Source organism: Sorghum bicolor, chromosome 9, assembly GCF_000003195.3.
Source record: "Sorghum bicolor cultivar BTx623 chromosome 9, Sorghum_bicolor_NCBIv3, whole genome shotgun sequence".
Taxonomy (NCBI): domain Eukaryota; kingdom Viridiplantae; phylum Streptophyta; class Magnoliopsida; order Poales; family Poaceae; genus Sorghum; species Sorghum bicolor.
The window spans coordinates 4,288,748-4,314,193 of NC_012878.2; the positions used below are offsets into that span (position 1 = coordinate 4,288,748).

The window sequence follows — 25,446 nt, forward strand, 5'->3', positions numbered from 1 at the left end:
ATTCGTTTAGAGAGGTTTAGATATGTCCGTATCCGAGTCCGAATATTTAACATCTGATACCGTATCCGTATTCGAATATTTAAATCGTATATTTATGATGTCGACATCCAATCCTATCTTATCCGACATGATTGACATTATCTGTATTCGAATCCGAATCCGACCAGAAATATAAAAACAAATATGATATTGGTAATATCCGTTCGTATCCGATCCGTTTTCATCGCTATTCCTGGGAGAGGATTTTATTTTCTGTTGTCCTTTTTTTTTTGAGTGGATTCTGTTGTTCTAGGTGAGAGGGAGGGAAACCGACAAAGAAAATTGTTGGGCCGAAATTGGCCCACGGTTCCATGGCTTTCATTTCAAATCCTCTTCTCTCTCTGCTCCTTAAACTACTCTAGTCCAGTCCACTGCGACTGTTGTGGGATCAGCAAATCAAACCAACCCATCAAACACCGAAAATCTCCGCACGAGCTCCGGTTTCAAATTCCCTCGGCAGAGCTCGCCGCCGGGGATGGAGGCGGCGCGGGAGTCCATGGCGGCGCTCCTCGACGCCGGCCTCTTCGGGCCCGCCCAAACGCTGGTACGTGTGCCGCGATCCCTGCCTCCCCTCCCTCCTTCCCTCCCATTCTCCCTGCGCTCGAATCTCTAGGGTTTCGGGGAGAGCAAAAGCGGTTTCGGGGTTCGCCGGGCGCGTCTGGGGCAGGCCTAGGTCTCTCGCCTGCGACGTGTGCGAGCGGGGTTGGGTTGCTGCATTGGGTGATGGAGCGAGGCTTCCGTTGCAGCAGTGATTACTAATTACTCATTCGCTCTTCTCATTCACTTGCAGGGGTGTTTCCTTGTGTCGTCGGCGGGTGCGGGCAACGATGCTGGCATGTCCATGAAGGTGGAGAGCCTGGTAAGCTCGAGCTTCCCTGAGCAGCAGCTCTGCAACTGGTGTTAGTTTGGTTTGGTCTAACTTATTGCTATGCTTCTGTCAACTCCACTTCCTGTCTCAGCTTCTGATGCCGCATTGTGGAAACTAAATGTGTTGATTACTAGTTTCTTGACAGTCAATGCACGGATTGCCCCGTCCATCTACATTTCACGATGCCAGTTCTGTTGCTTACAGGGCCCAAATTTTTTTCTTTGGAGCTGATGTGCTTGTTGGCCTACCGTGCAGGTCCAGCATGGTGATGCTTTGTATGGAGAGAGAGAATTTCGCAGGGCACTGGTAATATTTCCAGAAAGCTCATGATTGGCTTACAATAAGTTGTAGAAGTAAACACTGCGGTTGCTGATATCTCCGTTTCTAATTTCCCTTTCTTCCATGCAGAATGCGTACAAGCAAGCTATGCAATATAGTAGAAGTATCCCTAGGCAAGCAACAAGTAGCACCAGAAGTTCAGTATCCGCCACAGGCCGATCACCTTCTCCGAATTCTTCGAATCTCTTATCATTCAATGAAAATGAGGTGTGAATGGCTGAACATGGCACTCTTGTGTTCTCATGTTGATATCTATTTACGTCACAGCTAGCAAGTACCTCATTCAGTTTTGTGGTGATGTTGCAGGTGAAGTTCAAGATTGCTCTCTGCCATTCTGCTCTATGTGAGCACCGTGAAGCACTTCATGAGGTTACTTTTTTTTTTGTCTACTTATGTCTAATCTTCATTTTCAACCTTATTATCCTGTTTTACGAATACAGATGATGTGATATGTATACTTTCTGTAGATGGAAGGTATTCCTTCGAAAGTGAGAACATTAAAAATGAATATGATGTTAGGGAAGCTATATCGAATATCAAGAAATAGTCGCACAGCTGCTGTCTGTTATAAGGAGTGCTTGAGGTATAACATATGAAAGAAATTGCTTTCTTGGAGATTGTGTTCTCCAATTTCATCGACATAAGTTGCCCATTTTGTTCTTCGATAGCAAGTTCTTTCTAAACTTGGTTACATAAACCACTCAACTTCTCTATGCTCACAAGACTGTCTACATCTCCATACTTCTCTGTCAGGCAATGCCCTTATGTTTTCGAAGCTATCACAGCTTTGGCGGAAATGGGGCTTTCAGCAAAGGAATTTTCTTTATTATTTCCACAAGTAAGTGTATGTTTTGTTTGCTTATAAGCTGTAAATAGGAAGTTCTGAGGGCAGATAAGTTTTAACTTTGCATGGTAGAATTCAGGACTTCTCTCTGCTTCATTTTCAGATGTCTTGGTTGTCAACTTTATTGTTTGTTTGAGCTATCAGAATCTATTCATGCTCTACATGACTTCCAGATTTGCAGCAAAACTTGATAGGCTATTGTTTCCTCTAATCTGTTGTACAACATTTGGGCTAGCAGAGTCTATTCATACTTTACAAGCTTGCCAGATTTGCAACAAAAATTGATAGGCTATTGTTTCCTTTCCTCTGATAAAACCATCACTTTGCATTTTATACCAAAAGATGCTGATATTGTCAATCCTGTGAGCCAACGTTTTCAGGTCGGCTGGTCGAACCTGGTCGACCTGGGACCAGATGATTAATCGACCCTGGTTGTCCATGTATATCAGGACATATACCTATATATATATATATGTACCTCTCTATATATACTATATTATACACAATAAAGGAAGCATCAAGACTGCATTAGTGTTTAGCTGGTGACTTATTTGTGGGAGTTGTTTTCCTCTCTTTTCTGCACTGTCCAGAGGTCCATATTCATGTCCCAAACTCCATTTCTTTGCTGACTTGCTGCTAGAAGCCTGGAATACCATAATTAGCAAGTAGCAACACTAATGCAGTCTTGATCTTGACACACCTTAACAGCAACACTGCTGCAATAGCAAATAACTAACATTTAGCAGACCATAGCAGCCACACAGCCAGCATATTACATAACCAAAGTCCATGTCCTGGTTAAACAGGCCCAAAAACAAAGTAACCAAACTGGTCGTCCATGTCCTGGTAGTCGTCGACTAATCGGACAACCAGCTTTCTGGTCGAGCTGGTCGAGTCGGACCTCCTAATCGAACACTTGGGACCGACCAGGATGACTAATCGTGATTAATCAGACGACCTGAAAACATTGCTGTGAGCAAGTTCTTACCTTTTCCATTGCTGAACGCTGAAATTTTCTTGTCATTTTGTACACAGTACCTTAGCATATGTGACAATCACAGAACCATATGCTGTCAAACCTTTTATATGTGTTACATTTGTTCTGTTTCTGTACATATAATCCATATGGACTGTTGGGTTTCATTTTTGTTTGAACACCACATACAACACATGTAAAGCTTTATAGAAACAACAATACACATACATCAGTTTATTCAACAACCTTTTCTCTGTAATTTTTAGTCATTAGTCAGTTAAACTTCCTTGCAGGCACCAAATAGAGGAGGCAAGGTGCCGGGTGACTTTGTAGATGCACAACGTTGGTGGACTGTAAGTGAACAATGTTGAGGCATAAACATGCATAGTACTCGATGCTTAATCTTAAAGATCCTTCTCTATCAAGTAACTAGATTCACAACATCGGTGGAGTGTAGGTGAACAATGTTGAGACATAAACATTCATGCCACTCAATATTTAATCTTAAACAGCCTACTCCATCAAGTAACTAGATTTGTGGTTGCCATCTTATGTTTGATTTGCTATTAATTCTCATAAACCATTGGACTCCAAAACCACATTTTGCATATATAAATTCTAAACTCTGTTAAGTTGAAACTGTATGCCAATGAAGTCATCACCGTTTTAGCTCCATGTTTTGATCACGTGTCTGATGCTTATTTTTGTGTGTTGGGAGTGGGGAATGCATCTGGCCTCTTTCTGATTATGTAGATTGCATAATTTGCCACCATTTCTGCAACTTATGTGCATGTTTATCTCTGCCTCATTGCACCGTCATTGATGAAGTGTGATGTGACAGATATGTTTCTTTCAGAACAGTACTTGTTATTGCAATTTTAGATTTAGTTATGGTTTTCAAGAAACTCTGTCAACTCATCCAGAGATGTCATCATACTGCATTGTTCTTTTTATAGATTGGTTCAGATTGATTATTCACTTAAATTATAATTTTCTTGACAGCGTTATGTTGAGGCACAGTGCTGCATTGCTTCACATGATTATAAAGGTAACATAAGTGTCCTTATGAAACGTTTTATCTGAGGGTTCCAACATATAGTTGAATTTTGTTGAACTTTTGAAGTAACAATTTACATTCCCATTGAGAGCTTCTTTTATTATTATTATTGTTAGATGATAAATGATCTAGAATCAACATTGACTCTTGGCCACTGAATGTAACTTTGTAGTTGACACTTCCTAACTTTTACTTGTATCTGTTAAGCATAAACTCGTAGCTTTGGAAGTATTTTTACAGGGATGTCATTTCTTTATATTTATCAGTAATGGATACTCCATCTGATCCAAAATGTAGCGTCATTTTAGGATTCATTTCGGTCAAACTTCTGTATCTTTGACCATCAACAGATATAAAAAAATCATGTTCACTGAAAATGTATGGTTGATGTTATTAGATTCACCACAAAAAATACTTGCATAATGTGTATTCCTTTCTATTTGATGTAGATTATTGCAATCACATAATAACTAGGCTTACTGTTGCTTGTTTTTTATAGGTGGCCTTGACATATATCTAGAACTAATGCAACGGTTCCCCAATAATGTGCATATCTTGCTGGAGATTGCTAAGGTTTGTCTTTTCATTTAATCTCTATTATTTTCTCGAATACGCAGGAGAACTGCGTATCATTGTATTAATAGTAGAGAAAAGGAGTCATACAGAGACCCTAACACAAACACACATACACACAGAGACCCAAACACACACCCACACTCGCAAACTTACTGACTGAAACTAATCGCTTATGACTGAGAAGAACGACCTGACCAAAGACCTTCTAACCACCAACCCAAGCTGAGTGCATCCTCCCTATGTGGAAGATTTGTTAACCTACAAATTAGGGCTGTCAAGTTCACTCAGATTTTTCTTAGATAATATATCCCTTCAACTTTGATGTCAGTGTGCTTGTCAGTGTCTAGAAAACATGTGAAGTTAATTGTTCATTTGCAGCTTTATTTTGGTGTTTTTTATGACCTTTCTTCATGTGTTGATCCTGATTTTTGAGCTTCTTGTTTGAAGGTTGAAGCCATCATAGGCAGGAATGATGAAGCAATAATGAACTTTGAGAAGGTAAATTGAAAATGTACAGAGCTAAAAGCCCCTGATTCGGAAATCGTGTGAACAAGTAACAAGGTTATATAAACATTTGCTATATTCACTGTTTTTTTTTTCCTTTCCTTTTCTTTGCAGGCCCGTTTGATTGATCCAAACATTATGACATATATGGATGAGTATGCAATTCTACTGAAGTCAAAGTCTGACTACGTCAAACTGAATAAGTTGGTACATGATATGCTGCATATTGATCCTGCGAGACCAGAGACATGTGTTGCTCTTGCAGCAATGTGGAAAAGAAAGGATAAAAGAAAAGCTTTGACATATGCAGAAAAGGTAAATACCTTGTGGGTTTGATGGAACCTCACCTTCCATCTAATGCTCCTTACGATGTCTTCCTTTTCAGAGCCTCCGAGTTGATGACAGGCATATAACTGGCTATATTATGAAGGTAATACTGCAAGATATTGTCTATGCAACTGGATTTACATTATTATGGTAATTCCTCTTGCATTACAATTTGCGAAGCACAAGGATGGTTGCTGCTTATTTTCTCTGGGACGTTCATGTTTAGATTTTGTGTCTGCTACCATTTTTGCTTTTTTAGGATCGCCATCTTCCATTGCTAGGGCATATCATGATTTTCCCTCATTGGTTTGTCATTGTTTGCCTACTCTTCTTTCAAGGGCAATTTGCATCTTTCATTGAATCGACCAGATTTGGCAGTGACAGACTTCAGGGGGGCTCAAGAATTGAGAGCTGATCTTCGTTCTTATCAAGGTTGGTAGGCTTGGTGCATCTGATATTCAAAATCTATTGTCATATTGTTGGTCTAAATAGACGTATTCTCCAGGTTTGGTGTGTGCTTATGTAGCACTTTCTAAATGCAAAGAAGCATTATTCACTGCACGTGAGGCAATGAAGGTTATGCATCAGTCTGCAAAAGCTCTCAAGCTAGTTGGCGATGTTCATGCAATTAGTTCCAGTGGGAGGGAGAAGGTAATCTTATTTTGCCATGGGTCACTGATTTGAGGATTATATATTTTTTGGGGTTCTGGAAGCAATCATGCTGCTAGATAGCTAGTATGTTTAACCAGCTGAAGGTGGGTTGCTGTAGCAGTAAAAAACTGCTGTCCTAGCTGCAGGATAAGCCTGCAAAACTTAGCTAAGGGACACTACTAGCCTACCAAAAGTCTGTCCCCACTACACGTCTAGTCTAGTGTTCTCACTACAGCTTGACTGCTATTCAGCCTTTGAAAGTTATCTGCAGTTGCAGACTTCTAGTCTAGTGTTCTCACCAAGCTGCAGCCTTGACTGAAGATTGGTCTGCATTTGCAGACTTCTGTGCAAGACCAGCAGCAGATTATTATTCAACAAAGGATCGTCTTAAGACAAGTATATGTGCTTTGTAACCTGCTTTCTTTTCTCAATTAAGTTACTGTGACTATTGAAATTGACTTCATATATCTTTTCAAATGGATATCTTGTGATTCAACTTTGTACACTATTATTGAATGATACTACCTGTTGGTCGATTGTGCTGATACAGATATCATTGCATCTCTTACAGGCAAGAAAGTTCTATGAATCAGCCATTCGTCTTGAACCTGGATTTCTTGGAGCTGCACTGGCCCTGGCTGATCTGCATGTTGTGGAAGGACGGAACAAGGAGGCTGTTATGCTACTTGAAAAATATCTAAGACAATGGGCAGACGATTCTCTACACATCAAGTTGGCTCAAGTGCATGCGTCAACAAATATGCTTTCTGATGCACTTTCCCATTATCAATCTGCCCTAAGGTGCGCATTTTCATAGTAGCAATTCTGCAGTAGCATTCATCATCTATTAACCTTTTCTTTGCTGTTGGTTTGAATCCTGAAGACGTGGTACATAAATAAAATTTAGTATATGAATATGTAGGAGTAAATCTGATTATTGAGGTGGTTTTAGTGATAGTTCCTGTAGTTGGGTTTATGTACCATCAACGAAATGTAAATTAATAATTAAATTGTGGAAAGTTTTGTACTAATCATGTTCTCCTTCAATTTTAAATTGAAACTTGGTTCTTGATGTTAGTACCATGGTTTTTCTTCCAACCACGGCTTGAGATTGCTATGACAGGATTGGGTGGGTTAGCTCAATAATTTGTACTAATATTTTGATTATTCTGCCGATTTTGGAAGAATTGAACTATTCTGAATTGACAATCAGATAATTCCCTTCCATCCTTATCCTGCAAGGCCCAAAGAAGCATCAGAGTGTTGTAATTGATGTATATGAGTAAATAGCTACTTTCTGTTTTCTGATAAGCTTTGTTCCTGTTTATTTTAATCCAACTTTGTGGTACAAATCAACTGGTCTGATATTGTCCCTGCGGTTATTGACTCCGTGCTTACTGCCTTGTGCCTTTCTATTTCTTGGTATTACCTTCTAGTTCATGAAAAGGAACTCAATTGTGTTTCAGAATAAACCCACAAAATGAAGCTGCAAAGAATGGATTGGAGCGCTTGGAAAAACAAATGAAGGTTTGTGCAGTTCATAACTACTCCCTCAATTCCAAATTATAAGTCATAAGTCTTTCTATCTAAGTACGTAACTCTTCCTATGTATCCAGTTATACGTTATATCTTGATACAAAGAAAAAACTATTGTATTTAGAAAAGCCAAAATGATTTATAATTTGGGACGAAGGCAGTATATCATACTGATTAGCTCACCAACTTTCAGTTCTTGTTTTCGTTGTTTGTTTCGGTCTACCTTATATACCCCTTTTGCTTTCCCAACCCTCATTTACTCGTTTCTAAATATCCTACTGGTGCAAGATAACTAGCATTGCCTCATTGCCTACACTTGTTTTTCATGTGCAGGGAGTGGACCCAGATGCTCCGGAAGAGGAGGAAGAGAATGAGGAGGATGATATCGATGATCGAGATGAGTTTATTTGAAGCTAGAAGATGCTGCATATATTCCGCCTCTTACCTTGGTTTCATTACAGGTCTCCTGTACTTGCTTGAAGCTGGCACTGATCGAACACGACCATCTTTGTATAGCGGTGGCAGCACTGGTTGTGTTACTTGTAACTGAATAGCAGGTGTTCAAGCGTTGCTGTGCCCAGAATCCAGGTGTTTGTTGGGCAAAATATGCCCGTCAGCTTGTAAAACTGCCCACCGAAATGGTACAATTTAACTTACTAGATTTTGCACGGATGTATGCTATTTGCTTTCACTTCCGTTTTGCGCTAAAATCAATGTTTTCCTAAGCGCAAAACGGTAAACAGTCAGTCACCTATCGTTTAGCCACTATTCGGGCTAAACAGTCTATTAAACGAGCTATGGATGATTAAACAGAAATGGTGTATCGCCATGTAGTGTTTACATGATGTTTAAACAGGTTAAACAGCCGTTTAGGCAAACAGTGGCTGAAATATAACTACTACATCACAGAAGTTCGAATGAGTCGCTTGTACACTTTCTGAATCAACTGGGATGACGGAACTGTGAACAAAATCTGCAGACAGTGTACACTCCAAGTACACAGCTAAATCTGCAAGTAATGAAAGGCTAATGAGGAACCACTCAGTCGTTGTCAAAATACAATCGATGCTTATGTGGTCTGCATGCTTTTATTAACAGAAGCAGACAATGGCACAACAGCATCCTTATTAATACTTCAGCCAAAAAGTTGTCAAAATGTTTTCAGCTGAGTAGAATGGGCGCACAACTGCACATATATGATGCATCATCAAATTTGGAACAGTTGCAGACTCCTACATGTTCTGTGCCATCGCGACAGGAATGTATAAGCACTCTAGTTTTTCTTTGGGTATTCTCTTGCACCAAATATGGTTGACCCAACTCTTACATTCGTGCTTCCCATTTCAATCTGCAGGCACATAGAAACAACGTATATTGTTATTAGTGCAGCTATCAGCCTACCATGTCTCTTTTCCACTCACAGATCACAGGATTTCCCTTACCGCTTGTTCGAAGTCAGCTGACATGCCCATAGACAATTCGCACTGCTCTTCGGGTATTCCAAGCTCCTTGCACACCCCTTCACGGCAGTTGGCCAGTGTCTATGAATTTAACATTCATAATACACGTTAGTGCACATATGCATGCCATATTGCCACTCAAACAAAACTTCTGTATCCCAGAATATATGTTACCTTGAAATTCTCAGGAGTCGATGAGTAATCAAGCATCCCAATTGTCATCAAACCAGAGAACACAAGGTTTGGGCAGTTCAATTTGACATGCTTTGCTAGTTCAACACATCCTGATGGATCTACTCCAAATTTCGCTGCAATAGAAAATAGTATTCAGGGCATGCTCGCAGATCAGTCTACAGCTTCCAAATGCTTATCCAAGACTAAAACAATGTGCTGCAGATCAACTCTCAATGCTTAAAACTAAATGGAACACAGTTTCCACATTCTGAAACCACTATAACGAAGCCCAAAGTGAGAAATTCCATCCTTTCAGTATCCTATTGAAAAAGAAAACTAAAAACCAAGTTCACACTAGTATTGAGAAAGGAAACAAGAGTACTTACATTCTTCTCCACTAGTGTTGACTTGGACCAAAACCTTAAGGGGTTTTCTCCCCAAGTCAGCTACCACTCGATCAAGACGGCTAGCAATCTGAAATAATGATCATTACATTTAATCTGGTTACAGATTCAAGATTGAAAAACTGAGAAGACATCATGAGAAGTAACCCAAAGGTCTATGACAAAGCTATTGTTAGTTAGGACCTAAGTGCAATAAAATCTTGCTGTACAGAAGAATGATAAATTTGAAGCCTATATAACCCCAAGTTGAATATACATAATGAACGGCTATATCTTGTATAGCCAGAAAATAACAAGTTATACTCGATGCTGATAGGGATGAGTCTGACAGTATAATGTTTTCCTCCTTTTTGACTCAGCAAAGGGGACCCTTTACTAGAAGGCAACCAAGTGAGTGACAGAGTGAGCTACTGATGTATGAGTCCCTCAAATGTAAGTGTCTCCCGAAACCAAGAAAATTATTTTATGGAATCACAAGATTAAATCGATCACATACCTTCTCATCATCGACACTCTCAACCATATCAAGGTTTGGCACTCCAGCTAAAAGTTAAAGGAATGAGAAAAGAAATATTAGCTCAAACCATGAACTAGATAAGGCATAAGGCACAAGTGCCAAAATCTGTACAGAATGAAAATAAAGTAATAGGATACACCAACCAAGGTACTTGAACATATAGCAGTAGCAGGGTGTGACACAACAAACAAATATCTAGGTAATAGCAAAACCTAAGGAGCTGGAAGCTAAGACCGGGAACTCTGCAAAAACAAGAAAAAAAGATGCCCCTCTCTTTTTTTTACTTGTCATTTGATGATGTGACTGCCGTGATATTTTAAAACAATAACCGCATATATATGCAAAGAGTACAGTTTTTCACATGACATAGTGGATTTCCGATACTCAAATAGTGTCGTATTTTTAATGAAGTCGATACCTTTATATTTTGAACAAGTTCTCACATATAACTAGAAAAATAATGGTAAAAAAACATTAGTTGGAGAGCATGCCAATGTATCTACGGAAAAAAATAACAGAAGTAGTACGAACCAAGTAGCGCCCTGGCTTTGTTGCTTTGCAGATTCCCAATGAAGTGCCACTCAATATCCTCAGGAAGCTACAATGAGAAAACACTTGCTTAGACAGTTACATGATTGAAAAAGATTAGGTAAATGACAGCAAGGACTAGAAAACATGCCCTGCAAGGTGCAAGGACTGAGCCATGCAAACTTAGACATTAGATACATTAAAACTTCAGAAAGTATCCCCAAAGGTAACAAAAATGGAGAACTTGTCAACTTTCATCCGTGACTGGATAATCATGGTCCAATCTCCGGTCCTAGATTCTCCTAGAATTTAAAAGGTGGAAAATGAAGATGATTGACCAACAGATGTCCTATTAGCACCCCCACACCAGAAATTTTATACCTTCTAGCAGCTGGCATGGACCTACTTCATGTTAAATGGAGAGAAAAGTTAAAGATGATTCAGTTAACATTTCCACCACATTATCAATTACTGAAGATACATTTAGAATATGAACAAGGCTACTATACACTTTCCAGGATCAAACATAGCAATTTGAATAGTATAGATAATATGTCCATTTCATAAGTTCAAATGTATCCCGATGTGGAACCTCTAACAACCAAATTTGTGGCCCTTTCCAGCTTACCAGTTGTTCCACTTAATCTGCAATTGTCTGTAAGGGAAGTCACTGGCATCCATGTCACTTACGGCTGTGCAGAACAACTTGAAATGCTCGATTAAATTCACTCTTTAGTGCTTTGAATTTTCATGCAAAAAAAATAATTATTTAGTCAATCGAATTTGGCTGCCAAAAGCATCAATATTTGGCACACATTGGTATTTAGATCTTCCTTTTAATCCCAGGAACAAAAATTTCCAAGCTCATCACTCTCAAGATATTGATCACACGAATCCGGATACTAATCACGCAGTAGCCAGGACTCAGCGAGAAGCTTAAATTAACGAGATGCTGTCTCTAATTTCAATGTTCCATCCATCAGGTTATCAGTTTGCATGACATGGGACCAAAAGCAAGATTTTGTTGGAGTGAGAAACCGGGTGACCAATTCAACCCAACCTGAGGCGCCTTGTCGATGAGCTCCTGGACGTAGTTCTCGCCGAAGCAGCGGTGGCCCGCGTCGTAGACGCCCCGGATGACGGGGACCGGCTTGGTCTTGCTCACCGCCACCACGCGCACGGACCCCGGAGCGCGCCCCGCCCGCGCCGCCGCCTGCTGCGCGCGCGACAGAACCGAGCGGAGCGCCGCCGCCGCGCCCTCTGCCGCGGCCACGGACGCCATCTCCGCCTCCGCCGACGACCCGCCCTCCGCCGACGACGCCACCGCCGCCGTGAGCAGGGGTGGAGCTAGAGAAATACGAAGGGGGTGCGGCCGTGCGGGCTAATAGCAAAGTAACAGTGCAAAAAATTCTGGGCTTTACTTCATCATTTTAGGCCTTGTTTAGTTCCAATAAAATTTTGCAAAATTTTTCAGATTCCCTGTCACATCGAATCTTTAGACGCATGCATGAAGTATTAAATATAGATGAAAATAAAAACTAATTGCACAATTTGGTCGAAATTGACGAGACGAATCTTTTGAGCCTAGTTAGTCCATAATTGGACATTTTTTGTCAAATACAAACGAAAGTGCTACAGTGTCGATTTTGCAAAAAATTTTGGAACTAAACAAGGCCTTACATAGAATTAAACACCATACAAAATTTTTAATAAAAAGTTAGCTATTCTCTATCTTGTAAATTTTAGGCTCAAAAGGCAAAAAAATAGAGAGTAAAAAAGAGCCTCATAAGGTCATAATGAAAACAATAAATTCTGCATTTTAGATGTAACTAAACATAACTCTGAATTTTTTTATATTTTGTATTTTATCATTCTACAATAGTTGATATTTTGCATTTTGTATTTTACAGGGGAACTAGACACACCCTTAATAGCATTATGGTTAAGATTTTACGATTGAAAATTGAAAACAAGCATTGATGTACATAAACAATGAAAAAAACGATAATTGTGCTACCATTTACAAAAATACAATTATGGCCATTGGTATCATTTTATTTTGGAGGAATTAGAATCTATTTAATTAGGCTATTTGTCTTGAAATTTGATATTCCATAACTTTTCTAAAACACCTATCTTAAATTTATGGGTGGAAGATAGAATTGATTATATAGATCATTTTTATCCTCCAATTTATAACACACTCTCTTCCCTATGCTAGAAATGTAATGTATAATATCTCTCTTGTATGGCTAACAATAATATACAGATATATTCCATATAAAACCATATTAGTTTAATTAATTTATGCCTAAATATAATTATTAGAATGAATTTAATTCCAAGAACCTAAACGGACCGAATGTCACAATACAAACAAAAGATTGTTAACATCGGCGAAATGTAATTCTCAACCACAAGTCCTCACCGACCTTAAATAAAAAGAATAAACCATTTAAGTTTAAGAACAAAATCTATAGAATAATTCATTGATGAAAAAGGGAAAATAGATGCCTTACCCCTTATATAGACCAAATCTACGTCCTCTTCAAATTATTTCAAGTTATGAAATATCAAAAAACTATCAACGACCTAACCCTAGAATCTAGACAAGAACAAACAATCAAGAACCATAAAACTGAAACCAAAGTGGATGCTTAGGTCAATGGAAATTGAAAGAGTTAAGAGAATCTTCGACATTTTTACTCTTTTGTCTTGCGTCCGATGATGGGAAGGTTGGACGTTTGGGTAGACCACACTTCGTCTTACCTTATTTTCCTATCCCATCCTCTATTTCCCATCATCCAAATGCATCCTAAGTGTGGGCCACCAGGCTAGCAGTGCCACACATGAGTGGTGCACGGCCGGCAGCAGCCAATGCCCATTGACATTTCCTATGCGCAAGAGAGGTTAGTAAGGAGGAGTTGATGCATCAAGGGCAAGGCACCAGGATGCAAATTGTTGCGGCGAATGAGCGTTTGGCACAATGTGACCTCTATCTTAGGCTGCTTGTTGGAGGAGTTATTGTGCTGTTTGGCTTTTCTCCATTGGCTGAGATGGGTTGTGAGTGCAAGTGTTTGGGCTTCAGGTGCAAACAGGGTGGAAATCTGATAACTATTCCCTCCGGTCCATTTTGTTAGGTGTTAATGTGTTTTAGAAAATTAAATTTGTGTATTATTAGGCGTCCTGAGAAAAATTAAGTCTTAGAACGACTGAAACTATTGGCGTTGAGAAAATGAAAGGGTGTCAGCAACGCATGCATCCGTGCAACCATTGGTGGGAGTTAGGCTTGGTTTAGATTCTCTGTCACATCGAATCTTTGGACGCATGTATGGAGCATTAAATATAGACAAAAATAATAACTAATTGCACAGTTAGTCTATGATTGGACAATAATTACCAAATACAAATAAAAGTGCTAGGGTAGCCGAAAATTTTTCAAATGAAGACCAAAGTTATGTATTATTGTGCTATAAGATTATGGAAACAATTTAGTTTAAGCGAAAGACAACAATGCAAATGGAGTTCATGAAATGGCTTCTATGTTATGGGATATCATGACATCATGTAAAAGCAAACATATTTAACAAATAGCAGATGATACATTAGTTGATAAACATGAAACAGTCTCATATAGGTGGCTTGCTTTGCGTGAACAAGAAGAGTTTGACAGTGGATTGACTTTGATCAAGTATTGAAGAATGTCAAGAATGCATGAGTGAGCAAATGCCAAGTAAAGGTCAAATGACGAAGGATACAACATATAATGGATATAGGATGATCTCTACATTGTTTTACTTGTATGGATAAAGATTCTGAAATCACTATGTATTGATTTGATCAGGATGGAAGTATGAAGATAGATATTAAGTGGTAGGGGTGTGAAGCCAAAATAAAGAGAATATAACGAATCATGGATTGACCTGACCGTATTGATGTTGATTCATATATGTCAATCTATGTGAATCAAATTGAAGCTTGATTGATCTCAACATTCATATCAAGAATATATTTAAGCAAGCATCACAATATTAAAAGAAACAGTTTACAATAGATGCTTAATGTAAATTCAATCTATGTCGTGACTTGAGGATGACTCGATAGGATGAAGCTAGCAGAATGGGTTCGATGGACTAAGTGAAGTTGAAGGGCAAGTGATGGCTTGGAGACTGAAGTACCATGGCTAAGGTGAAGAAGAGAGTACTTGCATTAAATTGAAGTACTAATCAAGCTATGAGGAGTCATATTTTGTTGACGCTAAAATCATTAGTGGAAGTGAAGCCATGAATGAAACTCATGTGTAAAATGGTTCAAGTCACATGCTCAAGGTGGGTTTGCTCAAAGAGATGGGGCAAAGATGATTGTAACCCCTTATGAAGTGATATTGAGAAGAAATGACATATGAAGACATTGAAGACTCAAGTTGTTGAAATAACTATATTCTTTTGATCTTGAGTATAGTTATGTTGTACTATCAAGGGGATGCAACATGAATAGTTAGACAAGTCTCAAGTGCTCAAACTAACCAACCCTAAGTGCTAATTTGAGAGACACATAACTCTTGCACTTGTTGATCTGGGGTCTTGCTCATGGTTGGGTTGGATAGCTGTCCGAGATCATCCAAATTGGAGTTTGGAGTAAAAAGTTATGGTGTTTTCATGTGGTGACATGTGTTGTCCTCGGCACATGTGGAGGCTCCACCTGTTTGCGTGGATGCTCCACGGATGCTCCACACCACAGAGGCTCCACTCTGCATGTCGTAACGACTAAGGTTTGAGCTTTGATGGCTAATTTTTGTGGGGTGGGTGTATATACTCGTACCATGCCTCCTGGTGGAGCTGCTGACTCATATCATTCTAAACGCATCTAAAGCCTTGTGACAGGTCTTCCCAACCATCTCCTATAAAAAAACCATCTCTTTGTAAGAGTTGTGATTAGTGTGGTTATCAAATTGTTGGGTTGAGAGAATTTGATTTAGTGAACAAAAGAGAGCAAGACAAACCTCGAGAACTTGTCAGGCTTCACCAATTATTCATTGTGCATTTGTTACTTTTGGAGGTGAAGCCTCCTGGATGGCTAGGCGTCACCTGACAAGCTTCCATGCTTGTGGTGCGCCATAGAAAAGTTTGTATTGCTCAAAGATCTTAGTGAAACCCTCAAGCTCGATCTTAGTGTTGGACATGAGAAAATGATACGATTGGAAGGGACCCAAAGTTGTAACACCTTAGGTATTAGAAAGATCGTTAACACTAAACATGCCTACATTAACTTGGTTAACGTAGGACATTACTTGGTTAATGTAGGGTTATGATAAACTCAGTGTAGAAAGCAACTCCAGATAGTACGAAGGGACAAAAACCAAATTGGTAAATAAGAACAATGCATGTAGGTCAACTCAATCTTAGGTGTTACATTTTAAAACCCTAACTCTCATACCCAACTTTAGCATATCTACAGGAAGATGGGGTCACACCTTAAATAAAGCACATTTAACCTATTCTCCCCTCAAAGGAATTAGGAGCAAATGAAGTTTTACGTTTTGGCTTCACTGACTTCGGCTCCTCCACACATCGTAGCATGGAACCGAAGTTGTTTGAAGCCATGTCAAACATGGCTTAATTGCGTCAACCGATCTCGAGCACCGTCCCCAATCCAACTTCATCTATTTGGGCAGTTCAGGAGTTATCGCTTGTCCACAAGTACGTTTTGGGAGAGCGTCCGTGTGAAGATCACCACCGCACAATCATGGCTCTGGGAGCTTCTTGCTCCTCTCCCACCACCATCGTTGTTACTGTCACCTCTCACCTCTAGAAATACAACAGCCACAGTCATCCTAGGTGCTCCTTATTCGCCGCATTATTGGTTTGCATATATCTAGGAGTCATGTAGAGTGCAAGCAACAATTTACTAATTACTACTCTCTTCGTTCCAGATTATATCACGTTTGGCTTTTCTAGATACATTGCTTTTAATATGTATCTAGAAAATAGTGTATATCTAAGTGTATAATAAAAACTGTGTATCTAAAAAAATCAAATGTCCAAAACAGGAGTGCTCGGTTGCACCGGCTGTCACTACAGCTGCGGTAGCCACGGGACCTGTATGGCTATGGCTGTACCGTATACTGCTGGCCTATGGATCCGCAAGCTGTGGTCAAGCGGCAAACATAAATGAAGGGGAAAAAAATCATCAGCCAACGAAAATGTACAGAGCGCGCAAGTGACGTGCTGGAACTACATCCTTGCAAAATACCCACTTCAGGTCTGGGGAATCAGGGTTTGAAGTTTGGAACACCAAGTGCAACAGGTTGAAACGCATACTGAAACTGTGAAGCCTCAACCAAAGTTTAATCCATCAATCATTCAAATTCAACCAATCAACAAAAGAACGTAGTAACTTCTCGATATTGATCACATGAGAAAGAACTCTGTATTTTCTATATTACAATTCTCCCATTTATCTTCATAAGGAACTGGACAGCTGGTATATGTAAAATGAAAATCTAAGGGTGCAAGCACTGGCCCGCACTCGCACAACTCTTTCAAGGGCTGAACCTATCTAACTAAATAAAGAAGCAAACAAAACTGAGATGCTGCAAGTCTCAGCCCTAACTAAAAAGTTCAGCAGAAACAAAACCGCAGCTCAAATGTGGAGTTTATTGAATTCAGAACTCGATATTGCCGCACTGTTCAGATCTCTCTCCCCATTATGGGTACGAGATTCGGGCTCAGCCCTAGCTGGTGCAGAGCGGTTCTGGGAAGCAGGTCTTGCTGGAGCTGTTCCCACATTTGGCCTGGCTGAGCAGACAGGAACAGCTGTACGAACTGTGACCAGTGCAGCCAACCAAGGAGGTCGCTGCTGGAAAACTGAACTTGAGTTTACAGGAGGTGCAGATCCAAATCTGGGTAGAGCTTGCGAGTGGGAAGACCACAGATCAGGCAATGCAGGTGGGTTAGTATGAGGAGGATTCCTTCTATGTATAGGCTCATGCTGGATGGAGCTAGCATAATGCTTTCGCTGGACAGAGTTCTGTGCTGTAACTAAAGGACTAACACAAGACGAGGATGGCATTAGTTGTTGTTCATGGGCCTGCTTCAAACCTGCCTGCAATGTTTGCTCATCTTCATTTGGTTCCAATTTGTGCAATGACGATTGTGTGGTAGAGCTTGGGACAGTGAGAGTGTTATGTTCTTCCGCAGGGGAAGTACTGCTCCCAGTACAGCCTTCTTTCCCATTTTTGGTTGGTTCTTGAACCTTGCGTGGTGGACCACCACATTCTGATGTCCTAAAGGAATCAAAGGTAGTGCATGGCGAGAATACTGCAGCGTCAGGAAGCTCGACTGTTTCAGTGTGGTCCTGCCTTTTCTCATGAATTTTGTGAACAGTAACTGGCAAAGGACTTCTTGGCACATAGGAGACAGGGTAAGGTGAGAAGTACCGTGGCACGGCAGGAGCAGCTTCAGGAAAACATGGAAGAAGACCTAGAGCATCCTGGTTAGCCGGATTGGAGAATTGCCCTCGAGGTGGAGGGTACATGGGGAGCATAGCTGCTGGTGGGGGAAACCTTGTATTACCCATAGTTGGTACCACTGGAAAGCGAGGCGTTGGCTGTGTCGCTTGCATCCGATCCCATAGATGGTACATAGCTTGATCTGGTGGAACACTAGGATAAGCCTGATTTTGCATATATGGCCGGTAGAATGATGTATTTGGCTTAGGATAAGATCTCTGTGATGATGGGCGGTTATTTGTTTGCTGTTTTTCCTTTTGATGTGGCACCTTACCAATATTTGCCTGGTTCAAGCTTGCAAGAGTACGAGTAACTATGACCTGTTCCTGCTCTTCATCATCCTGATCAGCCGGACATGATGACGATGACGGCTCACCTATCCTGGGCACTGTTAGGAACAGCAAATTAATCAGTCACAAGCAAATTAATTTACAACAAATTAAAAATGTCGCTACACACAATTTACAGATTAAATATTAGATAGGCACATAAATTTTTGTGATGTTATGATAGTTTTTTCTTTTTTTTCTCGAAAACGCAAGAGAATGATAGTTTTTTCTTATATTCTAGCATCCAAGAATCACTTAACAACTATTCCTACCAAATGTGTTGCACTAAAAAGCAAAAGAAGGCACAACCGAAGCCAACAAAATCAAGAATCATGCATCAAGAAACTCAAGTTGGTACCAAATGAAAAGGTACTCACGTTGCTTCAAGTCAGACCAGGCAGCCATTGCAGCATTTTTTTGAGCTTGCTTCTTGGTCTTTCCAGGATTGCCAGTAAATGTCTTTCCTGCCAACTCCACTGTGCATGTGAACACAGGTGTATGACCTGGCCCAGATCTAATAGTAGTATAGATGGGGAGTTTTAGACCAGCTCGATGAGCAGTTTCTTGAAGAAGATTCTTGTATATCCCGGTTTCATCCTGTGGAATGAATAAAGTTAGGCTCTCTGCTTCAACAACATTTCTCAAGCTGTTACATTGCCACTCACTGTGATAGAAATGTAAAGAAACATATTTATTAAGCACAGATTTCTCCCTAATCACCGATACAAATACTGAATAGATGACATCAATGACATAAGTATTTGACTATTGATGTACAGGGAAGAAAAAGCTCACAAACATGCCATATTGAAATTTCAACCACTTGAATTGCACTTACTGCAAAAGCAGGAAATGAGGATGGGACAATTAGCAAGTCAACATCAGACATCATAAAAGAATAGCACCTTCCCAACCAATCTGTAATAAACAACACCTCTTTGGTTTGACTTATTGCAGTAGGAACTGTCAAGAACAGTGAAATATCAATATACTCTGACATTGGGATTTGGCAGTTTCTGACACAGATCTACAAACCAGATGAAATTGATTGTTCTTTTCTTTATAACAAAATTGATTGTTCTTTGACTCCAGAAAAAGGATGGCTTGCAACTAACATCCGTGACACTTTGTCATAATGTCCATTGGAAATACAAGTAAATCTTGTATATGGAAAATATAAAGGCTGAAACAGGAAGTTTCAGCAAGTTTGACTTAACAAAGATTAAAAAAACAACTTCATAGAAGAAACAGAGATGATATTTACCAATTAGCCTACCATGCTATGTAGTCAAATATTCAGTGTATACCAAGAACACTAATCAGTTTGATATGATTTATACCATGGACAATTGTTCTACATAACCACAATGTTCATCAGAAAATCAATCTTCCGTCTTCGAACCAGGCACAAAAAAACAGCTGTAAACCATGGTAACAGTTGTGGGAAGAAGCATATGCATAGCGAACCAGTACAGACTGGGAAAACGCCTAGGTGCCTAAACTTCTCAAAACATATAACACTGATTATAACTAACCTGCAGAAACATGACTTACTGAAATCAAGAAGTGGAAATGTTTTCGTTTTGACCTCCAGTGCCTTAAAGAGGGAAAGAAAGGGATTCTCTAGGATGTTTGTAGCTTGTGGTAGTTAACTAGTTAACGATAGATGGCCAGCAAAGATGCAACATAGTATCATCTGAGTGGTGCTATACTTATGGCAGATACCAAGGAAAGATATTATTTACCATATCCTACAATAAAAAATACTGTGATATCTAAGGTGAATACTCTACCCTAGTAGTCAACTAATCTCTAGGACATTTGAAAGGAGATTCCCCATACAAACAACATAAAATGATTTCCATATTGTACCACAGACTGCAATGGAGCATAAGTTTCCAGAGGTATCGACAAAACTAACCAGAACTTTGGCAGCCAGCGTCGACGAAGGGCCCCTCTTCGATAACTCATTGAGCGCTACCTCAGCTGCCGCATGCTCCGCCTGCCGCAAAGTAGAACAAAACGCGGGGCTCTCGAACATCTCCCCATTGAAATTAACTGTGGCCTTAAACCGGGGTGCATGATCCGGTCCCTCCCGGATGCAGGAATAGGACGGCAGATTGAAGCAGCTCCTCTGCGCAAGCTCCTGGAGCTGGTTCTTATACATCCCTGCACGTTAAGCAGCAAACACACATAATTACTAAACGTATAACCATAACATGCTCACAAGGATGAAGAGTAAGGATGAATAACATGAACAGAAACATCTCATGACAGAAAGAAACACATACCTCCAGCACTGGTGTGCCAAGCAGAGTTTCAGATTTGATAGCAGCTTCTGCCCATACTTCCCCAACTCCTTGTAAAGCCTCCGCCTCCACTTGCTGCAGCAGATAAGATGAAGCAATAGCTAGCGATGTACCCACTGTCCTGCAGAAGAACAAGTCCGGGGGTTAAAGTTGAGCAATAAACCAAATGTTGGGACTGCAATAACAAGAATACGAAACGAGATCAATGCAGCCTCGCAAGAAGATTCTCTGCTGACGCCTCAGCTCAGCGGTACCGGCGCGGCCGGGGACGGAGACGGACCAACCAAGTGAAAGGACATGGCTTGTACAACACCCATAATTTCTTTTAATAAACATACACCCAATATTTTTTGCAAAGAAAAAAAATCGAAGCTTTTAGGCATGCAGACACTTGTGCTCACTCAGATGAGATCAGATCCACACCAAATAGCTAAAACTAGGGTTCGCGTTTCGCAGAGCAGTAGGGGGAAGAGAAGGGGGGTCCCGTCCCGGGTGCGCGTACCTTGGTAGGTGCTCGTCGCCGGCGAAGAAGACCTGCCGAAGGGACCGACGAAGAAGAACTGGGCACTTGGCGTAGGGCGGCGCCGCGGTAGCCCAGTTGCCGGCGGGGCCAGCGACGCAGCCTCCGGCTCCGTGTGCCTGCGACCTGCCGAGACGAGCCCTCTTCTTGTTCTTGTCTGTGCTGGTTGTTCTTGTCTTTCCGTTCCTCCCCTAACTCGTGCTTACTTTGTTGTTGTAATAATCACATCTCGTCCGGCGGGGCGGCCATGTGCGCATCATAATTTTTGCTCGGGATTAAGCTTTGATTATCATCACGAGGCAGCTGCTGCCTGATGATATACTATGATATAAACAAAATCGAGTCAAATCCACATATAGCACGCCACAAGTGTCATCATACTTTTTTTTTACACAAGAGCTAGATACATACACAAGTGTACGCTCACATCTATGAACATACGCACACATTATTTTTTATGAGCACATCCGGAGAACTAAGTTGGACCGGCAAATTTCAAGATTGATGGAGTCACCATAGACACCTCGCTGTCGACGGGTACGTCGCCTACCCTATTTCTATGAGTGCCTCCAGAGAACCAAGTTGGACTGCCAAATTTCGAGATTGACGAAGTCACCACAGGTGTCTCACTGTCGATGAATATGTTGCCTACCACTGAAAGGATAGCACCGTTAAATTCTAAAATAAATTTAGGAAAATGCGAGCACCCGTGTCAAGTCGGGGACTTAAACCCGGGTGGGTAGGTTCCATCATAAGGAACCCAACCAATTGATCTATGGCATACACGAGCGCATATTCGTCACTATGAACGTACACACGCACATCCTACCTCTATGAGCACCTCTGAAGAACCGAGTTGGACCGGCAAATTTCGAGATTGACGAAGTCACCATAGGCGCCTCGCTGTCGACGAGCACGCCGCCTACCACTAAAAGCATAGCGCCGTTAAATTCTGGAATAAATTCAGAAAAATACGAGCACCCGTGTCAAGTCGAGGACTTAACCCGGGTGGGTAAGTTCCACCACAGGAAACCCAACCAGCTGATATATGTCCTCCATAAGCACCTCTGAAAAATCGAGTTGGACCGACAAATTTTGAGATTGACAAAATCATCATAGACGTCTCGTTGTTGATAGGTACATCGATTATCACTAAAAACATAGCTCCGTTTAATTCTGGAGTAATTTTAAAAAAATACAAATACCTATGTCAAATTAATGAGTAAATTCTACCACAGGAACCTAACGGTGTCATCATCGTACTTATGACACTATTTTTAAGCCATCCAATTTTAAGCCGTTGATGAGATGAGACGCCTCCGCTGTGTATGATGGTCGTATGCGGCCTCAGGCAATCCCCTCTACCCATATGTGACTCGAATCAGCACTAACAAGAGTGCATATAAAAAGTGAATCAATTGTTTAATATATTATACTCTCTCCGACTCAAACTATAAGACATTCCAAGAATCTTAGAGGGTTAAAGTATTTTAAATTTGACTAAAATTTATATAATAAGATAATAACATTTGTTATACTAACTAAATATCATTAGATTATTCATTAATTATATTTTCATAGTATACCTATTTAATGTTATAAATTTTTGTAATTCTCTCTATATTTGGTTAAACTTGAGATGTTTTAAATGTCTTATAATTTGAAATTGAAGGAGTATTAGTTAGAAATAACTACTAATCTTGCTTTCTCTACCGTCCAAGTTTTTTTAGTTTGATTTGCCTAATATATGTCTGGTAAATATTTTCTCTTAAATAATCATGACACATATTTTTATAATAAATAAAGTTATTTAAAAATATAAACATTGATACTATTTTTTCTATGAAGTTAGTTAAATTTAGAAATTTTATTTTACTCCTCAAAAGCAATTTTGTAATTTTATTTTAAAATAGTAGTCAAAATAACTGCCATGTCAAAGGCAGCATCATGTACCAGGATTGGTTTAGGCCTTGTTTAGTTCCATAGGTGAAAAGTTTTTGGGTGATGTAGCACCTTCGTTTGTATTTGACAACTATTGTCCAACTATGGACTAGCTAGGCTCAAAAGTTTCACCTTGCGAATTACAGTAAACTGTGTAATTAGTTATTTTTTATCTATATTTAATACTTTATTATGCATGTGCCATAAGATTTGATGTGAAGGAGAATCTTGAAAAGTTTTTGGATTTTAGGTGTAACTAAATAAACAAGGCCTTAGACCGGGAAGAAAAAAATAATTGGAGTGTGGTTTTATTATATTTTTGGAGAAAATTCAGAGTTGAAATATGACTCTTTTCCCTTCTTTATTTCTATATATATAATTGGGCTACAAACAAACATAGCAGTACATTTGATAGCTGGGCTACAAATAAACATATGCTAAAACAGGGAGGGCTCACAAGGCCTACTCGACAGCCCACAAATGGACTGGCTTGGCTTGTCCAGTTGTCCTTCCTCTCGTGAAGTCGCCGCCGCCGTATGTGCACGTCGGTAAAGGATTCTGGTTACAAGGATCCAACTGCCCTTCTGCAATCTTTTGTTCATCGTCATCAGAACTACAGTGCCAGTGTCATGTTCGTTTGGCTAAAAAATCTTCACTAATTTATTATAATAAAAAAATATTGCTGAATAACTTGTTCAATCGGCTGATAAGCTCAAGCTCTGCTCCACGACTTCCACTTCAACGTCACTGACAGTGACGCAGCTGCATGCCACAGTCTCCTTCACTGTCCTGAATCCATCCATAGTTTTGAATCACAGCAATTATTGGCCTCACGTCGTAGTAATCAGCAACGCCGAGTCTATTTACACCATCGATTTTCAGTGTGCAGGCATTATTATGTGAAAACTAATTGTTGACATCTAAATTGTGTTCAGACCGATTTCAAAGTCGGCCCATTGCCAGTTTTGGCCAATCTAAGAAAATTCAAACGACATGTAAAATTGTACCACATTGGTTTTTTCAACGGGATAAAACCATACCTATACCGTATAAATATAGGGTACATATTAGTCTTTTAATTAATTATAAATGGGGTAATGAGATGGGATGGGATTTAAGACCATCGACGAAAACCCATATATAAATTATTGGGCACTTGAGGTATTCAACTTCGAGATCTTCCATTCGATGCATTTATTTATGAGCAACTTCGAATTGGCTACAAAGTTGTGGTACTCTTTCATTGCCGAGGCTACTTTCTTTCTCACATCTGTTGAACTACTCTAGTACTCATGAACAATCTATATGTTCAAAGCTCCAAACCACTTGCAGTGCTAAAATAACATTGTGCTTTCATAAGTTGCTCCGTGTCCCTGAATGACTTTTGTTTGGTAGGGTATCCCAAACTTTGTGCTATGATCAGCATTTTGCTATCTCCTTTCGGACTGAACCGCCACGAATCCACTCATAATTACCCCTAATCTGCTGAATCAGCTGCTCTCCTGACTGTTCATTCAGACAATCCTACTTGTAATTACCCCTAATCTTCTTCAGACTATAATATATAAACACCACTAACACCTCTAATCTGCTCTGGTGCTTCCCCTTCTCCCCTAAGGTTGCCCAAGAAGGGACGGGCCTATCTATTGGTGATACTAATTCCCCGCGGGAGGGACGGGATTTCGGTGCCTGGATCTCACCCAGAACCCTAATTTTCTCTCTTTCGTCGATCAAGTAGTTTGGATATGACTGAACAGCAATTGCTCATCGTGAAGGCTGCCCTCCGCGGTGACTGTGGAAAGGCGCTTGTTGAACTAACACCAGAACCAGCAGGCCAGTCAGCATGAGCAGTAGCAGCAGCAGTCCGAAGGGCGTTCCAGGCAGCGATGCGGCCGAGCTCGGTGAGGAGGCCGATCATGACAGCCGTGTTGTAGCCCAGAAGCCCGATCAGAGCAGCTGGATCGACGGCAGTGGGCTCAGCGACGTCGACGGTGCTGCGAGCGATGACGACGGTGGCCATTCCGGAGGACTCCTCTC

The 25,446-nt window shown here is 40.3% G+C and overlaps 3 protein-coding genes across 5 annotated transcripts; 1 reads left to right on the plus strand and 2 right to left on the minus strand.

Annotated features, from left to right (window-relative positions):
• Positions 403–8,398, plus strand: LOC8075981 (anaphase-promoting complex subunit 7). 2 transcript variants are annotated; one of them, XM_021447453.1, is made up of 19 exons: positions 403–583; positions 830–898; positions 1,163–1,213; positions 1,316–1,453; positions 1,553–1,615; positions 1,714–1,829; positions 2,000–2,084; positions 3,360–3,419; positions 4,069–4,114; positions 4,623–4,696; positions 5,147–5,197; positions 5,318–5,518; positions 5,589–5,633; positions 5,869–5,962; positions 6,036–6,181; positions 6,521–6,577; positions 6,753–6,982; positions 7,648–7,708; positions 8,051–8,398. In XM_021447453.1, the coding sequence occupies exons 1-19, from the start codon at positions 515–517 to the stop codon at positions 8,126–8,128; spliced, it is 1,734 nt and encodes a 577-aa protein (XP_021303128.1). In that variant the 5' UTR covers positions 403–514; the 3' UTR covers positions 8,129–8,398. The 2 variants fall into 2 exon arrangements, with proteins under 2 accessions (XP_021303128.1, XP_021303129.1); XM_021447454.1 differs by lacking the exon at positions 6,521–6,577.
• LOC8075982 (proline synthase co-transcribed bacterial homolog protein) lies at positions 8,565–12,210 on the minus strand. Its single transcript, XM_002440554.2, has 7 exons — positions 11,861–12,210; positions 10,804–10,870; positions 10,252–10,298; positions 9,738–9,825; positions 9,352–9,485; positions 9,160–9,258; positions 8,565–9,065 (listed from the first exon to the last, which is right to left on the minus strand). The coding sequence occupies exons 1-7, from the start codon at positions 12,080–12,082 to the stop codon at positions 8,991–8,993; spliced, it is 732 nt and encodes a 243-aa protein (XP_002440599.1). The 5' UTR covers positions 12,083–12,210; the 3' UTR covers positions 8,565–8,990.
• Positions 17,142–21,841, minus strand: LOC8069500 (double-stranded RNA-binding protein 2). 2 transcript variants are annotated; one of them, XM_021448234.1, is made up of 5 exons: positions 21,451–21,841; positions 20,931–21,064; positions 20,561–20,808; positions 19,017–19,236; positions 17,142–18,698 (listed from the first exon to the last, which is right to left on the minus strand). In XM_021448234.1, exons 3-5 carry the CDS (start codon positions 20,804–20,806, stop codon positions 17,443–17,445), a joined length of 1,722 nt encoding a protein of 573 aa, XP_021303909.1. In that variant the 5' UTR covers positions 20,807–20,808; positions 20,931–21,064; positions 21,451–21,841; the 3' UTR covers positions 17,142–17,442. The 2 variants fall into 2 exon arrangements, with proteins under 2 accessions (XP_021303909.1, XP_002440600.1); XM_002440555.2 differs by having other exon boundaries at positions 20,931–21,069.

What these genes read in the sequence shown, in the direction of transcription:
- LOC8075982 (XM_002440554.2), bottom strand. Translation starts at nt 12,082, where the DNA reads ATGGCGTCCGTGGCCGCGGCAGAGGGCGCGGCGGCGGCGCTCCGCTCG. An exon ending in AGAGTGTCGATGATGAGAAG is followed by an intron (nt 9,826 to 10,251) that starts GTATGTGATCGA and finishes TCATTATTTCAG; the next exon opens with ATTGCTAGCCGTCTTGATCG. An exon ending in CGACTCCTGAGAATTTCAAG is followed by an intron (nt 9,259 to 9,351) that starts GTAACATATATT and finishes TTAAATTCATAG; the next exon opens with ACACTGGCCAACTGCCGTGA.
- LOC8069500 (XM_021448234.1), bottom strand. Translation starts at nt 20,806, where the DNA reads ATGTATAAGAACCAGCTCCAGGAGCTTGCGCAGAGGAGCTGCTTCAAT. An exon ending in CGCTGGCTGCCAAAGTTCTG is followed by an intron (nt 19,237 to 20,560) that starts GTTAGTTTTGTC and finishes TTCATTCCACAG; the next exon opens with GATGAAACCGGGATATACAA. An exon ending in CTGGTCTGACTTGAAGCAAC is followed by an intron (nt 18,699 to 19,016) that starts GTGAGTACCTTT and finishes TGTTCCTAACAG; the next exon opens with TGCCCAGGATAGGTGAGCCG.
- LOC8075981 (XM_021447453.1), top strand. Translation starts at nt 515, where the DNA reads ATGGAGGCGGCGCGGGAGTCCATGGCGGCGCTCCTCGACGCCGGCCTC. An exon ending in CTTTGACATATGCAGAAAAG is followed by an intron (nt 5,519 to 5,588) that starts GTAAATACCTTG and finishes CTTCCTTTTCAG; the next exon opens with AGCCTCCGAGTTGATGACAG. An exon ending in TAACTGGCTATATTATGAAG is followed by an intron (nt 5,634 to 5,868) that starts GTAATACTGCAA and finishes TCTTCTTTCAAG; the next exon opens with GGCAATTTGCATCTTTCATT.